Source organism: Colletotrichum tamarilloi (genome assembly GCF_030869305.1).
Source record: "Colletotrichum tamarilloi strain Tom-12 chromosome Unknown Scaffold_3.1, whole genome shotgun sequence".
NCBI lineage: Eukaryota > Fungi > Ascomycota > Sordariomycetes > Glomerellales > Glomerellaceae > Colletotrichum > Colletotrichum tamarilloi.
The window spans coordinates 212953-230272 of NW_026849386.1; the positions used below are offsets into that span (position 1 = coordinate 212953).

Sequence of the window (17320 nt, forward strand, 5' to 3'; positions counted from 1 at the left end):
ATTACATTTGTAAAATTGAAATCATGACATGAGGAGAAGTACTGTATGGACGATCCTGATTGCAGTATGTAACCGCCCGCTAACCCAGTCCACCCTTATGGAAACCCCCTATTCAATCATAAACCAAGCCCACCCGCTCTCAAGGCCTGTACTTCCACAACTCCGGGTCAAAGATGATATCGTACTCGTTCTTGGAGAATGTGCCAATGGCACAACTCAGGTCATGGTATCCCTCCAGACCGTTGACCGGCAAATCTTGCTCAGAGTCACCCTCCTCATGAAGGTTCCAGCTCCCGGACAGTCTACCGTCTCGCGTGAAGAAGATCTCAACGCTCATCCTGCCGCCCTGAGCCGTGAAGGACATGCCGATACCCAGCGTCTCGCCGGGTTGGAAGGGTGTTGTGAAAGACTTTCCGCCCCATCTGTCGTTGATGTACTTGTGTCCGTCATCGCCGTGAACACCGAGACTGCCGCGGTGCCATCCGGGAAGACGGAAGTTGGGGTACGGAAGCGCGGTGAAGCCAAGGGCGAGATCTACCTCACTTGCCGATCCGCGAATCTTGACTTCATAATAGACTTTGAAGGGTTTGCCGGTGGCGAGAGGCGAATTGTGCTTGACCGAGTATAAAGGCGGGTAGCCGATGATGGTGCTATCGGGTGCATTCCTTTGCGTCGTGATCTCCCACTTACCCGAGACGGGCTGGGCCATTGTGCCGCGGAATCCTTGAGGCTGGAGAAGCCATATCCTGTGCGTGCGCAAAGCCTCGAGAGCACTAGCGTCAAGATTGATAGGCTTGACGAGAGGGTACTGGGCCACCCAGGCCTCCCCAGCTTCAGCCTCTTGCTCCGTAGAGTTGTTCGCAGGGGAACGGTCAAACCCGCTGAAGAAGGCCGGGGGCGGTGGGAAGAGGGTGGTATCGGGAACCGCCGTCTCCCAGTCGTGTTTTTTCGATTCCGATGGTGGGGGGCCCGAGGGAGGAGCCGTGTAGTCATTGTGGGATGGCGGAGGTCCCAGAGGAGGAGCAGTATAGTCACTGCGGGCCGGCGGAGGTCCCGGAGGCGGCGCGTACTCACTCTGCTGGTGTGAGAGAGGAGGACCCGATGGCGGCGCATATCCTCCATGGGACGGAGGAGGACCCGAGGGAGGCGCAAATTCATCAGCCCGGCCTGGCGGCGGACCACTCGGGGCGGTGTACGTCTGACTCGGAGGCGGGCCGGGAGGAGGAGCATACTGCTGCTGGGCCGAATGCTGCCCCGGAGGCGGACCAGCCGGCGGCGCGTATTGGGGCTGCTGCTGATTGCTGCTGGTCATCTTGGTGTCTTGCTGCTGTAGTGAAGAAGGACGTTGCGCGGGACGCGGGGCAGGACTATCATCCTTGTCGGCCTTGCTGCCGAAACACATCTTCAGGAATTGGGGGGGGGGGGGGGGGGGGGTTTGGGGGTTTTTTTTGCAGTTCGTTGGGGGTGGGGGGGGAGGGGGGGTGGGCGGGGGGGGGGGGGGGGGGTTTTTTGTTGGGGGTGGGGGGGAAAAACTTCGGGGGGGGGGGGGGGGGGGGGGGAGAAGGTTTTGGGGCTTTTTATGCAGTTCGTCTGGTGTCTGATCTTTCGTGGTTCGTTGTGTTTGCGGAACAAATGTGGTGAGTCGGAGGGGTAATAGATGTTGCGGAGAGTATCTCTGGGTGTGTGGGCGCCTTGACGTCGGAATTGAGCTTGAGCTTGAGCTTGAGTAGGTAAAGCAGTGGGAAACCTGAAACAATGCGACCCAGACGAGTGAGGGTGGGAATTGGCAAATGTGCAAGATGTTGCAGGTATGGAAAACTCGTCTAGCGTCGCGGGTGATGTAGGTGAAATGCAGCGATGATGCACGACGGGGGCGGGTGAGGCGTTGATATGAAGAAGAACAAAGGTGGCTGTGTTTTCTTTGGGCGGTAGCAGATGACGGGATTCTACGGTAGGTAGGCTGACTGGCTCCCCCAGTGATGATGAGAGGACCATGATGGTGGAACTTTGGGAGCTGTCCGCAATAGGCAGCTGGGATCCATTTTTCTTTGACGATACCTGCTGCAGGACGCTGGAGCTGCATAGTCCCCCGCAGCAACAGGTATAAACGACACTCCAATGAGCTCCCTGCGTTTGGAGTGTTTCTGTGCCTTGGTTTACCCAAGATAGTAGGCACGTAGGTACACTACGGTACCTGATAGTTCGACGCCTCAAGGTGCAAGCACTTTGTCTTTACTTTACCACATACCTAGAACAAAGCTACATGCGCCAATGCACCGCACCACCCTGGGCAGACAAAGACAATGACACCAGAAAGAAGTCTCTTGTGCGACCAACGGCTTTTCACCCTCTTTACCTCGACCAACATACACCTAACTGGACGAAAGAAGAAAACACAAGCCACGGCAGTGGCAACAAGGAGGCCGCCTACCTAGGTAACTGCTCGATGGCGTACCCTGATCATCACCCGGCGCAATCGGGCGGAACTGGTGTGGGGGCAATCGGCGCAGCTAGCTTTTTAAGCTTACCCAGTGGGCCGAAACTTCCATCCCCTCAATGTCACCGAACCATGTCACCATGAATGGCCAACTTGATGTATGGGCGTTGCGGTTTTCCTCCGTGGGGTTGCATTGGTTTCTCTCCATAAACAACACTCGTGTTTCTGGAACACCGGCGGAAATCAAATGCGATCCTATGCCTACCTGTCAACCTGATATCACTCCGTTGCTGACTAAACAAGATGTTGACCCCAGACTAAGATGCATTGCTGTCGTCGTCAATCTACTATACCTACCTTGGAATTTTCACCTTGGATATACAAAACATCAACACCGGCTTACCTCCATAATCTTCAACCGCGTCCTACATCGAGCATAAAACACAGACAAAGCCAGCCATCTACTAGCCCCCGACTATGCCATACCATCTCGCCAGCACGGTACGTATGCGGGATACTTTCCCACGGAAATGATAGGAGATGACGGCTACAGACTCAGAGCTTAAACAGGCTACCTCGACCAGCCATCTCTGGGAAACCGAGTACCATCCACATACTCATTTTCTTTACATGAATGGCTACAATCAGAGTAAGCGAAATAGAGGAAATATCCTGGGCGGCACATTAGTCTGTCGCTAACCTCGCCTATCAAGGCAATGCTGGTGAACTCCTTGATCCTTCATGTCAGCGGCAAGGGAGGAGAAGTTAATGCGGTGTTGAAGATGAACAGCCAGGCGGAGATGCGCCGTGAGAAAAAAATGAAAGTATCCAATATTAACAAAATTCACAATCGAAAGCATCGCATATCTCATAATTCATGGTGTAAAAATGCGTGTATATTCGGCGCCCAAGAGCCTGTTCCCGTGTGGAAGACAGTGAACCAAAGTTACTAATTGTGTGCGCCATCGATCAAAAGTTTGAAATTGCAACAAACTTGTGCAAGAATGATATAACCCCAATCCCAAGTCACCCCCTTGTTAATAAAAGCCGCGTGCCATAGGGTATATGTCATAGCAGCAGAATAGAAAGAAATCTTCATGAAGCGTCGTAAGTTGTTCTTCACCAACAACCACTCCTCCTCATCAGGCCAACCGCATAGCATAAGGATCATGTCCTATTATGCGACCTCATACCCCCAAATTCAGGCACCGAAGGAGCTCGCCTCGTCCGAGTTGGGGTAGAAGAAAGCAACCACAGCGATAATGATGTATGTTGCACACAACAAAGCGCCCTCAAGGTAGTTACTCCTTCCGTCGAGTACCAGGAAGTTGACAATGAAAGCTGAAACGAACAAGCAGACTGTCTCGAACAAGGTAAAGTACAGCGACATATCGCGGTCCATAGCCCAACCGATGATGACGACAATGGGCGTGATGAAGAGAGCGATCTGGATGGAGCTACCAACGGCAACACCAATGGCCAGGTCCATCTTATTCTTCATAGCGACAGTGACGGCCGTGACGTGCTCTGCTGCGTTGCCGACAATGGGGAGGATAATGAGACCGATGAAGATCTCGCCAAGAGGACTGGTCTTGACAACCTCGTTAATGGAGTCGACAAGGAACTCGGCGCAGACGGCGACAAGGGCGGTGGAGAAGAGCAGAAGAAGGACGGCAGCAGTGCGGGATAGGTGATCATTGTCGGCAGTCTCGTCCTTGGCACTCAGACCACTGTTGACAGTTGCGACACCAGGAATCTGGGCGGGGAATACTCCTCCGGGGGGGCGAACGTTCCCATACTGGTTGAGACGGTCAGGCAAGGAGTTGGTACGGCGGATACCGAAACGGACTCGGGGGACTGGGCCGGCCGGGGCAGCGGGGCCGGCGGATGGGGTCTCGTCGGGTGTGGTGAAGACAGCGGGGGCGAAGTTCTTAATCGACAGCCCGCGAAGGCCAGACACTGGGCGACTCTTGGCGGCTTGAGTGGTATCGGTCGGCTCCGAGGGGCCAGCAGGTTGATCGGCAAAGTCCAGACGGCGGGGTTCACCCGCTTGAGCGCTGCTGGTCAAAGGCTCATGGCCTTCAACATCGACAAGGTTGTTCCGGGAGGCCTTCTTGGACTTCTTCTGATGCTTGTGATGACGTCTACGATGCTTTCTGTGCTTACGAGACCTGTCTTCCTCAACGGCCTCATCGCTACCGACAGAGTTGAAGCGAGGAATGGCTGGACGACTGGCGGATCCTTCAGAGCCGTGAGTTGTACCGACAGAGGAGTTACGGGTACGGGGGAGACCGTCGGTGTTGACAGAAACCACACTAGACTTGCGCCTTCTACCGGCGCGCATGACCTTTCTCATTGTCTTGCGTACAGTGCCTCCAGAGCTGTCAGAAGCATCTGAATCGGAGTCGGAGTCGGAGCTATCTTCAGAACTGGAAGAGTCGAAGAAACCAATGGCCGGGCCAGGAGCGGACTCAGCATCCACAATGTGTTGCGGTGTAGACTCGTACATGTAGGCATGAGACTTCAACTGGAACAGGAGGTACAAGATGTATACCAATAGGAGGACCTACATGAAATTAGCAGTCGAGACTTGGGTAGTACATCATGGAGTACTCACCACACTGGTACCACGACTAATCTTGAGAGTCTCATCCTCAGCCTTGAAGGTGTTTTGAAATGAAGCGTGGAAGGCAGTCTGGGAAGTGGTTAGTTTCAGGATATTTTCCGGTGTGGCTTCAGAAAACTTACAGGAAGCACCAAACTGATGACACTCAAACTAAGCAGACAAGCACTCATCTGCGTGACGGTGCTATTGTAGATCTAATGACTGTATCAGTATAGTACTAATTTCGTCAAAAGAGCCGATTCAACTCACCTGCTCTCGGAAGCGCAGGCCACCGAGGAAGAAGCACATGCCCAAAATGAGCAGCAAGTTGGCCAAAATAGAGCCTAGGAGGGACGCCTGAACAATGCGAATTTCATCCTGGGTCCAAGTCAGCAAGCAAGTCCGCTGAAATTACATGTTAGACTATCCTACCTTGACAAGCGCGATGCTGAAGAGCCGCAGAAGATGTACATGTTAGCAAACCTGCAATAAAGTATACTCTAGAAAATAACGACCGGTTGTAGGTTGTGAATTGACATTGGGAGAGGAGAACTGCATGATTTGGGACTTGATTGATGTGATGGTGTCTTTTGGTGTAGACTTCTCGTCTCTTTCTCGTCTTTGTCACCCGCAGAAGGGTAGGAACATACATGCTGGATTGGAGAAATAAGCATTAGCCAAGACTGCGCCAAGACATTCAGAGGGTTGCAAGGTTCGAGATATTCAGGGCCAAGATCCAGTGAGCGGCTTGGCCAAGACAGGTGCCAAGACAAGCCGCAACACGTTTGGATCTTTGGGCTTCCCCACCGCGAGCCTCCCCCAAACCACCTCGTAGAATGGCTTGGAGGGAAGAATGGAAATAGAGTCAGGCAAAACTTACAAGATAATCAGTTCGACGGCATTGCCGAAAGTCACGTTCAGGAGGGCGCCAATGGTGTCACCAAGCTTGCTGGCGACGGACTCGGTGGCGTGGCTGAGCAGGCCGGCGAGTGGAATGATGGCGATGGCATTCATTGCGAAGACGATGCCGGGGCTCACGCCGAGGGCTTTTGTGATGATGCCTACAGGGACGAAGACGAGGAGCACGTTGACCCAGCTGTGGAACAGGATCATTTTACACGTGAGGTAGAAGCGGGCAAAAACGCCAGGTTTTTGCTTCTGTTCGGGAGTTTGATTCTTCTTCAAAGCACCCTCCTCGTCTACGACAGCCCCCTGCCGCGAAGTTTTCGAAGATATAGCAACATCCTCGAGGTCGCGGGGACTTGTTTTCTCATTGATGTCGTCCGGGTATGTGAGGGTGAGGTTGTTGCTCGCAGAAGAGCTCGTGATGTGAGAGGAGACGCCATTGGCGACGCCATTACTACTATTGGTAGTAGAAGCCGTGGTGTCGAACGTGTTGTTGCGCTGGGTAGCGGGAAGAGAAGACTTGCTGGACAAGTCTATTGAGTCGGTGACTATGTTTGCCGAATTGCCGTGGGATCGGTTCGAGGAGCTGCGACGGACGCCATGCGCTGATCCTGCTGCGCCAGAGCGTATGGTGTCTATATTGGGGGGATCAGAGGAGGCTTTCTTCATCGAAATAGATGACCGGACACTCGTGTCTCGGCTGGAGCGCGGTTTTCTTTGGGGAAAGAGTAGAGTGTTTTTGGCGATGGCACACAATGGAGTTTCTTAGAGACGCAAAAGTGAAGACAAGCTTCGGGAGGAAAATAAGTACGGACAAGGAGAGAAGAAGACTAGAAGGGGAATGTGGTCGGACGGCGACAGATGAGGGATGCTTTAAAGGTCGAACCGGCTAAGAGATAGACATGGGGGGGATAAGGTAGAGGCAACGTCCCCAGGCGACAGACACGGACCGGGAAGAGACGTACCCTTAGCTCTGGCGCAGGTGCGTAAGTACGTACACTAGACACCGACACCTTAAGGCAGGAGAGGAGAGGAAAGGTAGCACGGGTGACGGTAGGTACAATGGAACCTTGCCGCGGCGAGCAAGCAGGTACCTCCGAGACGTTGGGACGGCGGGAACGGGGAAGCGTACCGCTGCAAGGACGCTCTTGCACTTTCCATCGTCTCTGGTCTTGAGGTACGTATTCACCGTCTCTGTCTTTCTCTCTGATACGCAAAACAAGCAGGCATGGCAGGGCCCGCCGGGAAACAAGCAGAGCAGGGGCTCCCCGTCACCGCGCCTGGCTTGTCTGGGGCCAATCGCCTTGGTGCAAAATGTCTTGGGTGGATGAACCGTGAATCAACCAGATCCAGTAAGAGGCCGCTGGTCATGTGCCTCAGGCTGGTGTGGCGCGCCCACAATTTCTCCATCTCCCAAGGTCACTATGGTCACTAAGCCTCAGCTTGTTCCCCCGTTGCCTCTTTGTCTATCCCACTCCCGGTACTTCGTCATCCCCAGCTTCTCTTCTCTTCTCATTTGCTGCTATTTGCATCGTCGTCTCCTGTTTTCTGAGAAACTGGACCTCTTGGGATCTGCAATCATCACTGCGGGACACACATCCAAAGTCATTGGTTGGACGAGCAGCAAGCACGAGCATAGCTTCAAACAGAGACAATCCAGCACATCCGCATCCACATCACATCAGAGTTCTGGGCCCGGGGTTGTACCAATAAACCAAGCTTTTGCCATGGAAATGTGTACGGACCTCTTCCCCTTGGCCTTCTTGGCTACACTGCAAACTACGACACCATTTCTGTACCGAGGACCTACTCCGTCAGGTAATACGGGGTCTGGAATCTGGATCCAGAAATCCAGAAATCCAGATGCATGCACATCCTGTCACTGTTCTTCCATCATCATCATCATCACCACCACCATCGCCTGCAGGCCCAGATCCAACACAGCAACAATGATATCACACCTCATCAACTCGCTGCAGGGAAAGGAGGCCTCTGCCCTATCGGACCTCGCCATTTTGCCTCCCCCCAAGGTTCCGTCCCTCCCTCGGTCAATCGGTCAGTCGGTCTCTAGTTGTAGGCTCCCGCTCTCAACAAAGGACCACAACAACCACTGCCCATCCTCCGCCTCATCAGCAACCTCGAACCCATTGGCTCCGTCGAGCCACAGTGGATACACACTAATAAGCATTAACCTTCACGCAGGCAGGGAGGGGCAGGGGACTCGACTAACACTTGACGGAAAGTGGGATGGAATTCCTCTTCCAATCTTCCATCCCTCCCCCTCTGACTCCCCTAGGTGCTAAACAACTCTCCTCCCAGCAGAGGACCACCCTCTCCCTCCGCTCCGCCCGGACGCCAGCTGAGCCTCACAGAATGACAGAGTTGCACTCGCAAATATTCGCGTCCAATTTCGCAATCTCCTCGCGGCCTCCCATGCCAAACCCTCGTCCCAACCCTCTATCCTTACCACTGTACTCCGTACGCAGGCTAGGTCCGCAGCAGAGGTGGACAAGCACTTTCCATAGTCCAGCTCAACGCAACTACAGCCTTCAAGCACTTTACAGCAGCAGTTTCTGATCAATTAACCTACGCCACATTGACACACACCGTCCAAAAAACCAGAAACTAGCATTGTTCGAGGGCCGAAGTTGGAAGGCCGAAATGGGACATTCTACCGGACGGAGATCAAGCAAACAACCTTCTCGCTCGAGCCTCACCCACACCGATTCTTCACACACTTCTCTCTTCGATGTATTCATACTCTGTGCTCTACTTAGAAACCGAGCCACGACGGACTCTTGGACTTCTCGGCTCTCCTTCTTGCTCTTGCTCCTCTGCATCCCCAGCTCAACTCGCAACGTGCGCCAAGCATAGCCAAGGACACCGATTACAGATGATGGGTTCCGTGGTAGAGACAATCTCGAAACATGAACCGGATTCCGGACCCCATCTTTCTTGTTTTTCAGATCATGCAGTAGCGCATTTTATGTTTCTCGTTCTCCTTGCCCTTGTTGTTGATAAAACTGTAAGAAGCCTCATCAAAGGGGATCAAGAAGAAGCCGGGCCGGGCAGTCGACCCCGCGTGTCATTATCGAAAAGTTACATACCGGCCGGGGAATTTCACAGTGGCACAGTTCGAGATATGGATAATCCATAACTTTGATATCCCAAAACTCTGGAGCCAGCCGGCCTGCCGCCTTCCTGCCAAACCTGCCTTATCAATCAGTCGGGGATCACCCTCGCACCTCAGTGGCTGGCACCTCTCTCGACGACACACGTGGTCCAGGTACCTCTACGCGAGACGATCCTCCTCCGCTCCAGCGTAGTAGACTGCAGAGTTGCATTCCGCCCGGCTATGCACTCCTCTTGCGAAGTCGAAACAGAGCAACTTGGTCCAACAATCACCTTGCATCCATATTCTTTGGCATATACTCCGCACCACTTTTGACCTTTCAAAAGGATCTAAGCAGTGGATATATTATTGCAAGAGTCATGAGTCCATGACCGCTCCGTCAAGAAGCCCCAAACGGTTGAGGGCCGTTGCAAAAGAGGGCGCTCGGGGCTTCAAAGAGCGCACGGGGAACCGCTCCCAAACTTCCCAAAGCTTTTTCTTCACCCCCGGCCGATTTGACGAACATTCTGCTTGTTCCTGCCCATCGCCTTACTTTTTGCATTTTCAAAAGGTTACCGGCACTATTTGTTTCCATCCAATGCCCCCCTCCCTCCCTTCCGCTGTGCCTTCCCTTCCCTTCTCTCGTCCAACCTAATTCCTCTCCCCTACCGGCTAGACCGTTTTCTTTCCCGTTTGTCACAACCTAATTTCGACAACTGGAAACAACAACAGCACGATACTTTTCTATCCTACCCTTGTCTCTTCCTTTTTTTCCGCTACAGAAGGCTCAATGCGTACAATACGTATTCTGAATGTGCCCTTTCCCACCGGTGACGAGAAAGATACAGGGCCGTTGAAATTCAAAAGAAGCTGATCCAACTCACAACCTATTGTGCGTACGGGCGCCGAGACGCGTCATCCAAAACACCGTCCTACATCCTATGTTTGCCCATCCAAGGGCAATTCGTTTTTGGTCGTTGCGCCGAACGAACAGGGGTTCGTTCAAACGAAATTCAAGCTTCCCATCTGCGTCTTCTGCTAAATGCCGGCCGACCAATCCTACATCGTTTCTTAATTACCTGCCAGCCTGGGAGGCTAGTATCCGTAATTGTATGGATTTCGTCGATGCTTTTGATAGTGATATACGTACCTATCCTATCGAAGCGGGTGATTTTCCCACTCGCAAGCCAATGGGAACGCCACAGATGCATACCAAGCCGGCCGACACGTGCCGAGAGTGACGTCAAATTTTCTTGGGAGGCTTGTTGACGTTTGTGGCACCGGCCCATTGGCGGGTGGTGGCTATGCGTTTGTGTCCCGTACGGATGCTCCGTACCTTGGGTACGGAGTACAGATTCGACTAGTGTCCCAGTAGCAGTCGTGATGGCTGCGCCACGAACAGCCACACTTATCAAAAGGTACGGATACTGCACTAGGTGATGCCGTGACTGGACGTCCGCAGTACCACTACTCCATAGACCAAAGTGGGCCGTTTGCGAGCGTCCAGACTCCAGCGTCCAAGTCTCCTTTGCGTCGGAGCGTCGCGGCCAAGGGGGCGAGTGACAGCGGCACGAAGTGGACGGTCGTCACGGACTCACAGGCATGCGTCATGACAGTATCACAGCGTGTGACTATCTAGCAAGAAACCAGGAGCTAGAAAAGCGAGGCAAAATCCATCCGGGCTTCGAGACGTTGTGAGATCGACCCCCTTGGCTCACCGCCAAGACCAAGACCTCGTTTGCGGTCCACCCCCCCCGTCGTCATCAGCGTGACAGATCCGATGAGGGTAGTTGCGGACTCTGCGGGCTCTCAGCTTCCACTTGACGCTTTGTAAGGAGTGATACATTTACTACTTATTCCCTATCACACACACGGTGGAAAGAGTACAGATGTCCGATGTTGGGCTTCCCTACTCTCTACATGCCTTCTACTATCCCTGTTCCATCTTCTACGTAAGACGTGCATGATCGACAGACTGCGCTTCATTCTATCTGGTTCAATAATTTCACATCTCACAGGAGACTATGCGTTGCCCATCCAATGCAGCTTCAATATGCTTTCATACTAAACACTACATATCCGCAACCAGCCAGTCGATGCTAGCCAGCCACTCACTCACTACGGTATTCAACTTTCATCACACAATAATGTCAACAACTCAAACGTCGGTTCTTCTGTCTCTCTTCTCTCTCTGAATTTCTCTCTCTCACTCTCTCTCTACTTCTGTATTCCCATACGCCTTTGCCGCCGCCAGCAACCTCAATCGGTTACCGACGTGATGCCATCAAATTAGAGGGAAAATGAACAAGTTGAACCAACCAGAATAAAAAAAAGGCCCATTTCCGAAAAAGGGGTGAGGGAAGAAAAACCACCAAGCCTTCTCTGTATCTGAACCACACCCCATCCCATGAACCGACGCAATAAACACCAAACTTCCCTGATTACACGAGAGAGGACTGGAAAGAAAGAACTCCTCTCAACATTCTATGCCAGTTTCGCCAACCATGCAGCAGGCCATCAACTTCCACTAATGATGCCAAACGACTAACGTGTCCTGCTGGCTGGTATTCACACATTAAAACCTCAGAAATCTCAAAGATGAGGCGGGCACCGTCCTATAGACGTCGTCACCGCTCAACTGGGCGCGTCGGGGACAGACTCATTTGTGATGACCGGGGCCCGCACAAGGGCCGCGATCCTGAACCGGTAGATGGCGAGCAGTCGAGGGCTTCGAAAGTGTTCTACCTGTCGTCGCCACCTCTCGCTTTGCCGCGCCTGCGGAAAAAGTCCATAACTCTCTTGGCGGCTCCGCTGCTGCCTTGATGGCCACCGTACTCTGCGCTTTCGAATCTCTTATTCTTCTGTAGCACGCCAGACCGGCCATTACCGCGGGACGAGCCGAACTGCTGTCCGTCATAACCCTCAGACTCAGAGTATCCGCTGGCATTGTATGGAGCACCAGTGTGTCTTCGGTTCTGAGCATTCTCGAATGAGGACTCCGACCCAGTGTTTAGGCCAGTACCCTGCTGCATGTAGGCGGGCACTGCACTAGGCTGGCCAATTGGGCCCACGTGCTGTTGTTGTTGCTGCTGTTGCTGCTGGTAGCCTTGCTGCTGCTGTTGATCTTGCCACTCTTGACGTGACAACTGGGGAGCAGAGCTAGAGCCTGGCGGCTGTCGGTACCCCTGGTCATATCCACCATCATAACCTCGAGATTGTCCCCGTGAGTCGACGTATCTTCCATGCTCGTCAACTTCAGGGGGATCTTGGATGGGAAGGTCGGGCTGAGACTGTGGCTCAGACGGCGGACGATCGTAGTCTCTGCCAATGCCAATAGCCTTCAGCGAGAATGATTGCGGGATCAACGAGAATCGCCTATTCTGCTTCTCGTGGGAGGTCTGGGACCCAGCGATGCTACCGCTGCGTTTCTTTCCGAGACCCAAAGAGAAGGATCGCCGTGAGGCTCTCGAGTCTATCGAAGGGCGGGGCTGACCATCAGCAGGCATGTTATTAGGCATGCTGACTGGAGGGTACTTCCGGCTCTTGTCTGCGATCTGAGATTCGGGTCTCTTGCGGTTCTTACCCCCAAAGATCGACCCGTTCCGACCCAGTAGGGAGCCGATGGTGTTAGAACGCTTGTGACCATGACCTCTGCCATCGCTTGACTGAGGAGGCGTCTGGCTCTGGGCGGCTTGTTGTTCTGGGGCAAACCCGGCAACCTTGGCAAACTTTGGCGGCACGCTGACGCTGGGTCGTCCCATAGCCTGGGAATCCTGGGTAGTGGGTTGTTGAATCCTTCCATGAGCATTAGTACCTGCGACGGCCGGGGGGATTGGTTGGCCGTACGATCCACGAGCTCCAGCTCCCAGTCCCATTGAGCCTGATGCCATTGAGCCGCCAGTTTGAGGTCTTCCAGAAGCCTGTGCAGCTGGTCCTGAAGGTGTGAAGGTGTTATCAGAGGTCGTACGAGTGTCGCGAGTCGGTCTTGAGGGTGCGGCTGCAGTATTGCGGTGGGCACTAGGAGGGCGCGTGCCTTGTCGACTGGCTCTGTATGAATCTCTCGAGACAGGGGGATCTCTAGGAAGGGGTTTCTCCTGCGAGTTTTGGTTCTCCGCAACCTCTACTGGACCTTGGCTGCTCGAACGCGCTCTCGACTTGCTTCCTGCTGCAGCAGCAGCCTCCCCTCTTTGTGTCTGTGTCGTCGGCGCCACGTACTCGACCTGCACCGTGCGACGTTTGTTATCTTTGTGCGCCTTAGCTATAGCTGCTGCCTCGGCATCGGCGTCGATCTTGGCGTGTTTGCTGGCGAGACCTCCCACCGATGTCGGGGTGTTGGCTTTCGTCTTGGAGGACTCGCGAACCGAGGCGCTTCGTCCTATGCCAGATGCCTCAGCGAAGTCGTCGTCTTCGGAGGGCACCGTCGTGTTCTGAATCTGGTTGGGTGTGGTGGTGCTACTAGTAATGAACTCCACGACATGAGCGTACTCGCTCAACCAGCTGTGCCGAGCCACCTCGAACAGGTCTGCTCTTTTCCGGGGGTTGGGAACAAGGATTCGCCTGAGGAGGTCGCGAGCATGAGGAGTGACGTATTCGGGGAAGGTCAGAGGCGTGTTGACAATGTACTTGTACAGTAAGTTGATGTTGTCACCTTCGGGGTTCGCTGGATCGTCGTCGAAGGGAAGGTAGCCAGCCAACATCGCGTACTAAACTCTGGTCAGCTTACAAAATAGGCTTGCGCTGGGAAACTCGCCACTTACCAAGATTACACCGCAACTCCATACATCGACCTTGCGGCCAGTATATAGAGAATCGCTCACAACAAGCTCTGGCGCAGCATAGCAGGGACTGCCGCAACTGGTCTGCATCAGATCGCCCTTCCTTGTGCCATTGGTCTTGACTCTATCCAGTCCCAATTTCTTGACAAAGTCACGGTCGCTAAGGTTGAGTTCCTCCTCTTCGGAAAGCTCTTCCTCGGCATCGAAGGTGTTGGCGAAACCAAAATCGGTGATAATGATGTTGCGGTTCCGGTCCAAAAGCAAGTTCTCCAGCTTGAGATCTCTGTGAACAATGCCCTTCTTGTGCAAATAACCAACACCAGACACTAGTTGGGCGAACAGCCTACGCGCGGCATTGTCCTTCAGATAGCGATGGTTCAGGATGTAGTCGAACAGCTCACCACCAGAGGCGTATTCGAGAATGATACCAATGTGCCTCTCGGTTTCGACCATCTCGTGAAGGCGAACGATGTTAGGGTGAGAAATGCCCCGTAGAATCGCAATTTCGCGATAGATCTTGGCCAATCTGGAAGGGTTGTTGCCGACACTATCCCGCTTGATCAACTTGATAGCGACCTGGTGACGAAGTGTAAACAAGAATCCCGAGGCATGTCAGCGGGTCGTTAACTTACTTGCACATTGTTATCGTTCTTCCAGCCAAGCTTTACTTTTCCAAACTCGCCCTCACCGATGGTATTTCCAAGAACGTAGTCGCCAAACCTAACTACCTTCTCACGTTTCCCGGAATGATCATGACGGCTTCTGCCTCCACGTCTGCCGTCATCATGCTCGGACATACCGATCGGGGGAGGTGCGGCGTCATCATGTGATGATCCTATGCGGGTAGACTGAGCTTCTGCTAGTCGTTCCTTCTCGCGAGCGATGTCTACTTCGGGCTGGGAGACCACCATTCGATTGAGAACCTCGCTTGCTTCGCGCGTGGGCTGCTTTGGTGATGCTGTTGTCTGAGGTGCATGTGATCGTACGGGAATCACCGTCGGCTGACTCCCAGGTCGGTTGCCGCTAGATCGATGGGGAGAATCAGGAGGCATTTGTTGATGCGATCTTCTGCTGCGTGAAGCAGAACCGTCATCCGAGTAGGTATAATCGACATTACCATTCGTTCCGTCTGCTTGACCGCGTCGCGGTGACGATGCCGCCTTCTCGGCAGCGTGATCGCGTCTTTTCGTGGTGGTCGTAGTGGTAGTAGCGCCCGAATAATTCGTCGAGGACGTTCGAGGGGGGGCGACTGGGGGCATGTTTCTTCGTTGTTCGGAGGATGAGGATTGGTAGTCTGGGGAAGAGGGCGCGACGGCGACGGGGCTGGCGGGGACAACTCGGGACGTCATGGGCGAAGTTGGGTCCTGAGTGTTTACAGACGCGCCGTTTCCGCTCGGTCGGCTCGGAGGGCGTTGTGACGATGCAGGAGAGGCAAAGTTGTGTTGCAAATTGGCATTGTACGCCTCGCGAGATGGGGAAGAGTGGTTCGACGTGTACTGCCGGCTGCTCGGTGAGGCTGCGACCAAAGGCGGTGATGCCAAAGCTGTTGTGTGATGGGCAGGCTGCAAAGCGGCCGAGGATATGCTTTTGCGACAGTGGAAACGCAAGCGCGCAAGGAAATAGAGTTCGACTGGGCGGCGGTCCTAGTCTGGCGTGTTTTGGTCCCGCGATTGTCGCTAAGATGTCGGTCTGCGATGTTGGTGCGTTTTGGAAGGGGGTCAAGGGAGGCTGGTATGTTGGCGGAGAATTGAGAAGCGAGAAAGAGGTCCGTAAGCGAATGCTGTTCAGCGAGGTAAAGTTGCTCGCTGGGCACCAGGTTTCAGGACGCTGGAATTATTGAGCTGCAGGAATTAATTCGCCCTGAATTGGTATGGGACGGACAAGCCCGATTGGAGGTATTAGGGTCCTTGGATAGGCCGTGTTGTGAGTGTCTGGTGTACCAATGAATTGGGCCAGTCTATCTCATGGTGTGGGCGGAAGGGGTCAATTGTTTTCTTCCCCCCTTGGCTGATGGTTGCGATTTGTTGTTTACTGTAGCTCGACCCTGACGAAATGTGTCGGCGACGATCGTTTTGGGGCGGTAAAGTCGAGTCGAGTCAATGCAGCAACAACACTGGGAACAGTGACGCGACAAAGGGGCAGTGGTGCACGTACACACTCTGCTGTGGTGAAAGGCTGTGCGACGGATTGATACCTATGGCTTTGAACCTTTGTCCTTTGACACCGTCTGAGACCAGACGGGGGTGCAGACAGGAGGAAGAATGAGCGGTAGGAAAACAGTTCCAGTCAGTCGTGTCGGTGAGGTGACCCTAGTCGAGGGTCAAGAGGCAGGCTGGATGCAGTATGGCGGTCGGAAACCAGTATGTTTTGATTGGAACCAATTGCCTTCTACCGAACCACTCAAGTCTTATCTGGTCTGGCTGGAACGATCAGAGGGAGCTATCGCCAGCAGATCGAGAAGAGTATGACGATAATGAGTGCGGGAGGCCCGAGTCTGATTGTAGGCTTTTTGTCGACGGTTGAAGTTGTCGATGGCGCGCTTCTCTACCTCGGCGGGCTCGAAACTAGAGGCAGACTATCGGAGCGAGTTGGATCGCCGGTCAGAAAAACAACACCAGACACGGCCAACGCAGACCAAACGGAGACGTTGGCGCAGCGAATCCAGGTACAAGTGGGATGAGGTAATGCGCGGTGAGAGCCCAAGTTGGACTTTGGGAGCGAGAGGCGGTGGAAGTCGAGATGTGGAGGGCGATTGAGGGCGAACCAGTCCAGAATGAGAGAAGAGAGACAGGCGGGATTGGGAATGGGCCTCGTCTTGGCTTCTTTTTTTTTCCTCTTTTGTTTTTTTGGCGAGGGAGAGAAAGAGAGGAAGAGAGAGATAGTTAGGAGGAACGGACGGTCAGACGTCTTCGTGCTCGTCAGAACGAAATTGAAGAGATGAGACTTAGGACGAGCTGGATGGAGCCGGTCCAAGGTTGGAGACTGAGTGCGCCCGATATTTGGAACAGCGCGCGCAATGAGGAACGGAAGCACAAGAATTGGAACAGACAAGCCCCAGGTCGCTGGTCAGTCAGTCAGTCAGTCTCGAAAAGAGAGGAGAGACGTCAAGAGAGTGGGTGTGAGTGAGCGGGCGGCGGGCGCGAGAAAGGCAGACAGAGAAAGCGCGCGATTGAGAGATTCCCTGGTCGAATACCTTACTACGTACTCCGTACCAAGGTAGGCCCCCGGGGGTATCGTGTACTTGCAGGGGTGAGGTGCAAAGCAACTTGTAAGTATCGCCCAGGGAAAGTGAAGGCGGAGATGTGCGTGGGCCTCAGGGGAGAAAAGCGGGAAAAAGGGAGCAGGTGCGGTACATGCAACTAGGGACGGAATGCAGGTACCAGATACTCGCTAATATCCGCTAACGCTGCCACTACTGCGACTGCGACTGCGACATGCAACCGCGACTGATTGCTTCCTGCTTCGTGCTTTCGTACTTGAGTGCT

The 17320-nt window shown here is 53.7% G+C and overlaps 3 protein-coding genes across 3 annotated transcripts; all 3 read right to left on the bottom strand.

Moving 5' to 3' along the window:
• Positions 1–139: 139 nt before the first annotated feature.
• CTAM01_01254 (SPRY domain-containing protein) lies at positions 140–1402 on the bottom strand (the record flags this gene model as incomplete). The annotated part of the gene is made up of 1 exon (XM_060517296.1): positions 140–1402. One exon carries the CDS (start codon positions 1400–1402, stop codon positions 140–142), a length of 1263 nt encoding a protein of 420 aa, XP_060387757.1.
• A 2236-nt stretch (positions 1403–3638) lies between these two features.
• On the bottom strand, positions 3639–6617 carry CTAM01_01255 (calcium/proton exchanger; the record flags this gene model as incomplete). Its single annotated transcript, XM_060517297.1, has 6 exons — positions 3639–5003; positions 5055–5132; positions 5186–5257; positions 5313–5420; positions 5475–5490; positions 5923–6617. The coding sequence occupies 6 exons, from the start codon at positions 6615–6617 to the stop codon at positions 3639–3641; spliced, it is 2334 nt and encodes a 777-aa protein (XP_060387758.1).
• A 5184-nt stretch (positions 6618–11801) lies between these two features.
• Positions 11802–15478, bottom strand: CTAM01_01256 (uncharacterized protein; the record flags this gene model as incomplete). The annotated part of the gene is made up of 3 exons (XM_060517298.1): positions 11802–13763; positions 13818–14411; positions 14468–15478. Coding segments are annotated over 3 exons (3567 nt in total), but the record flags the coding sequence as incomplete, so codon positions are not given.
• Positions 15479–17320: the final 1842 nt, after the last annotated feature.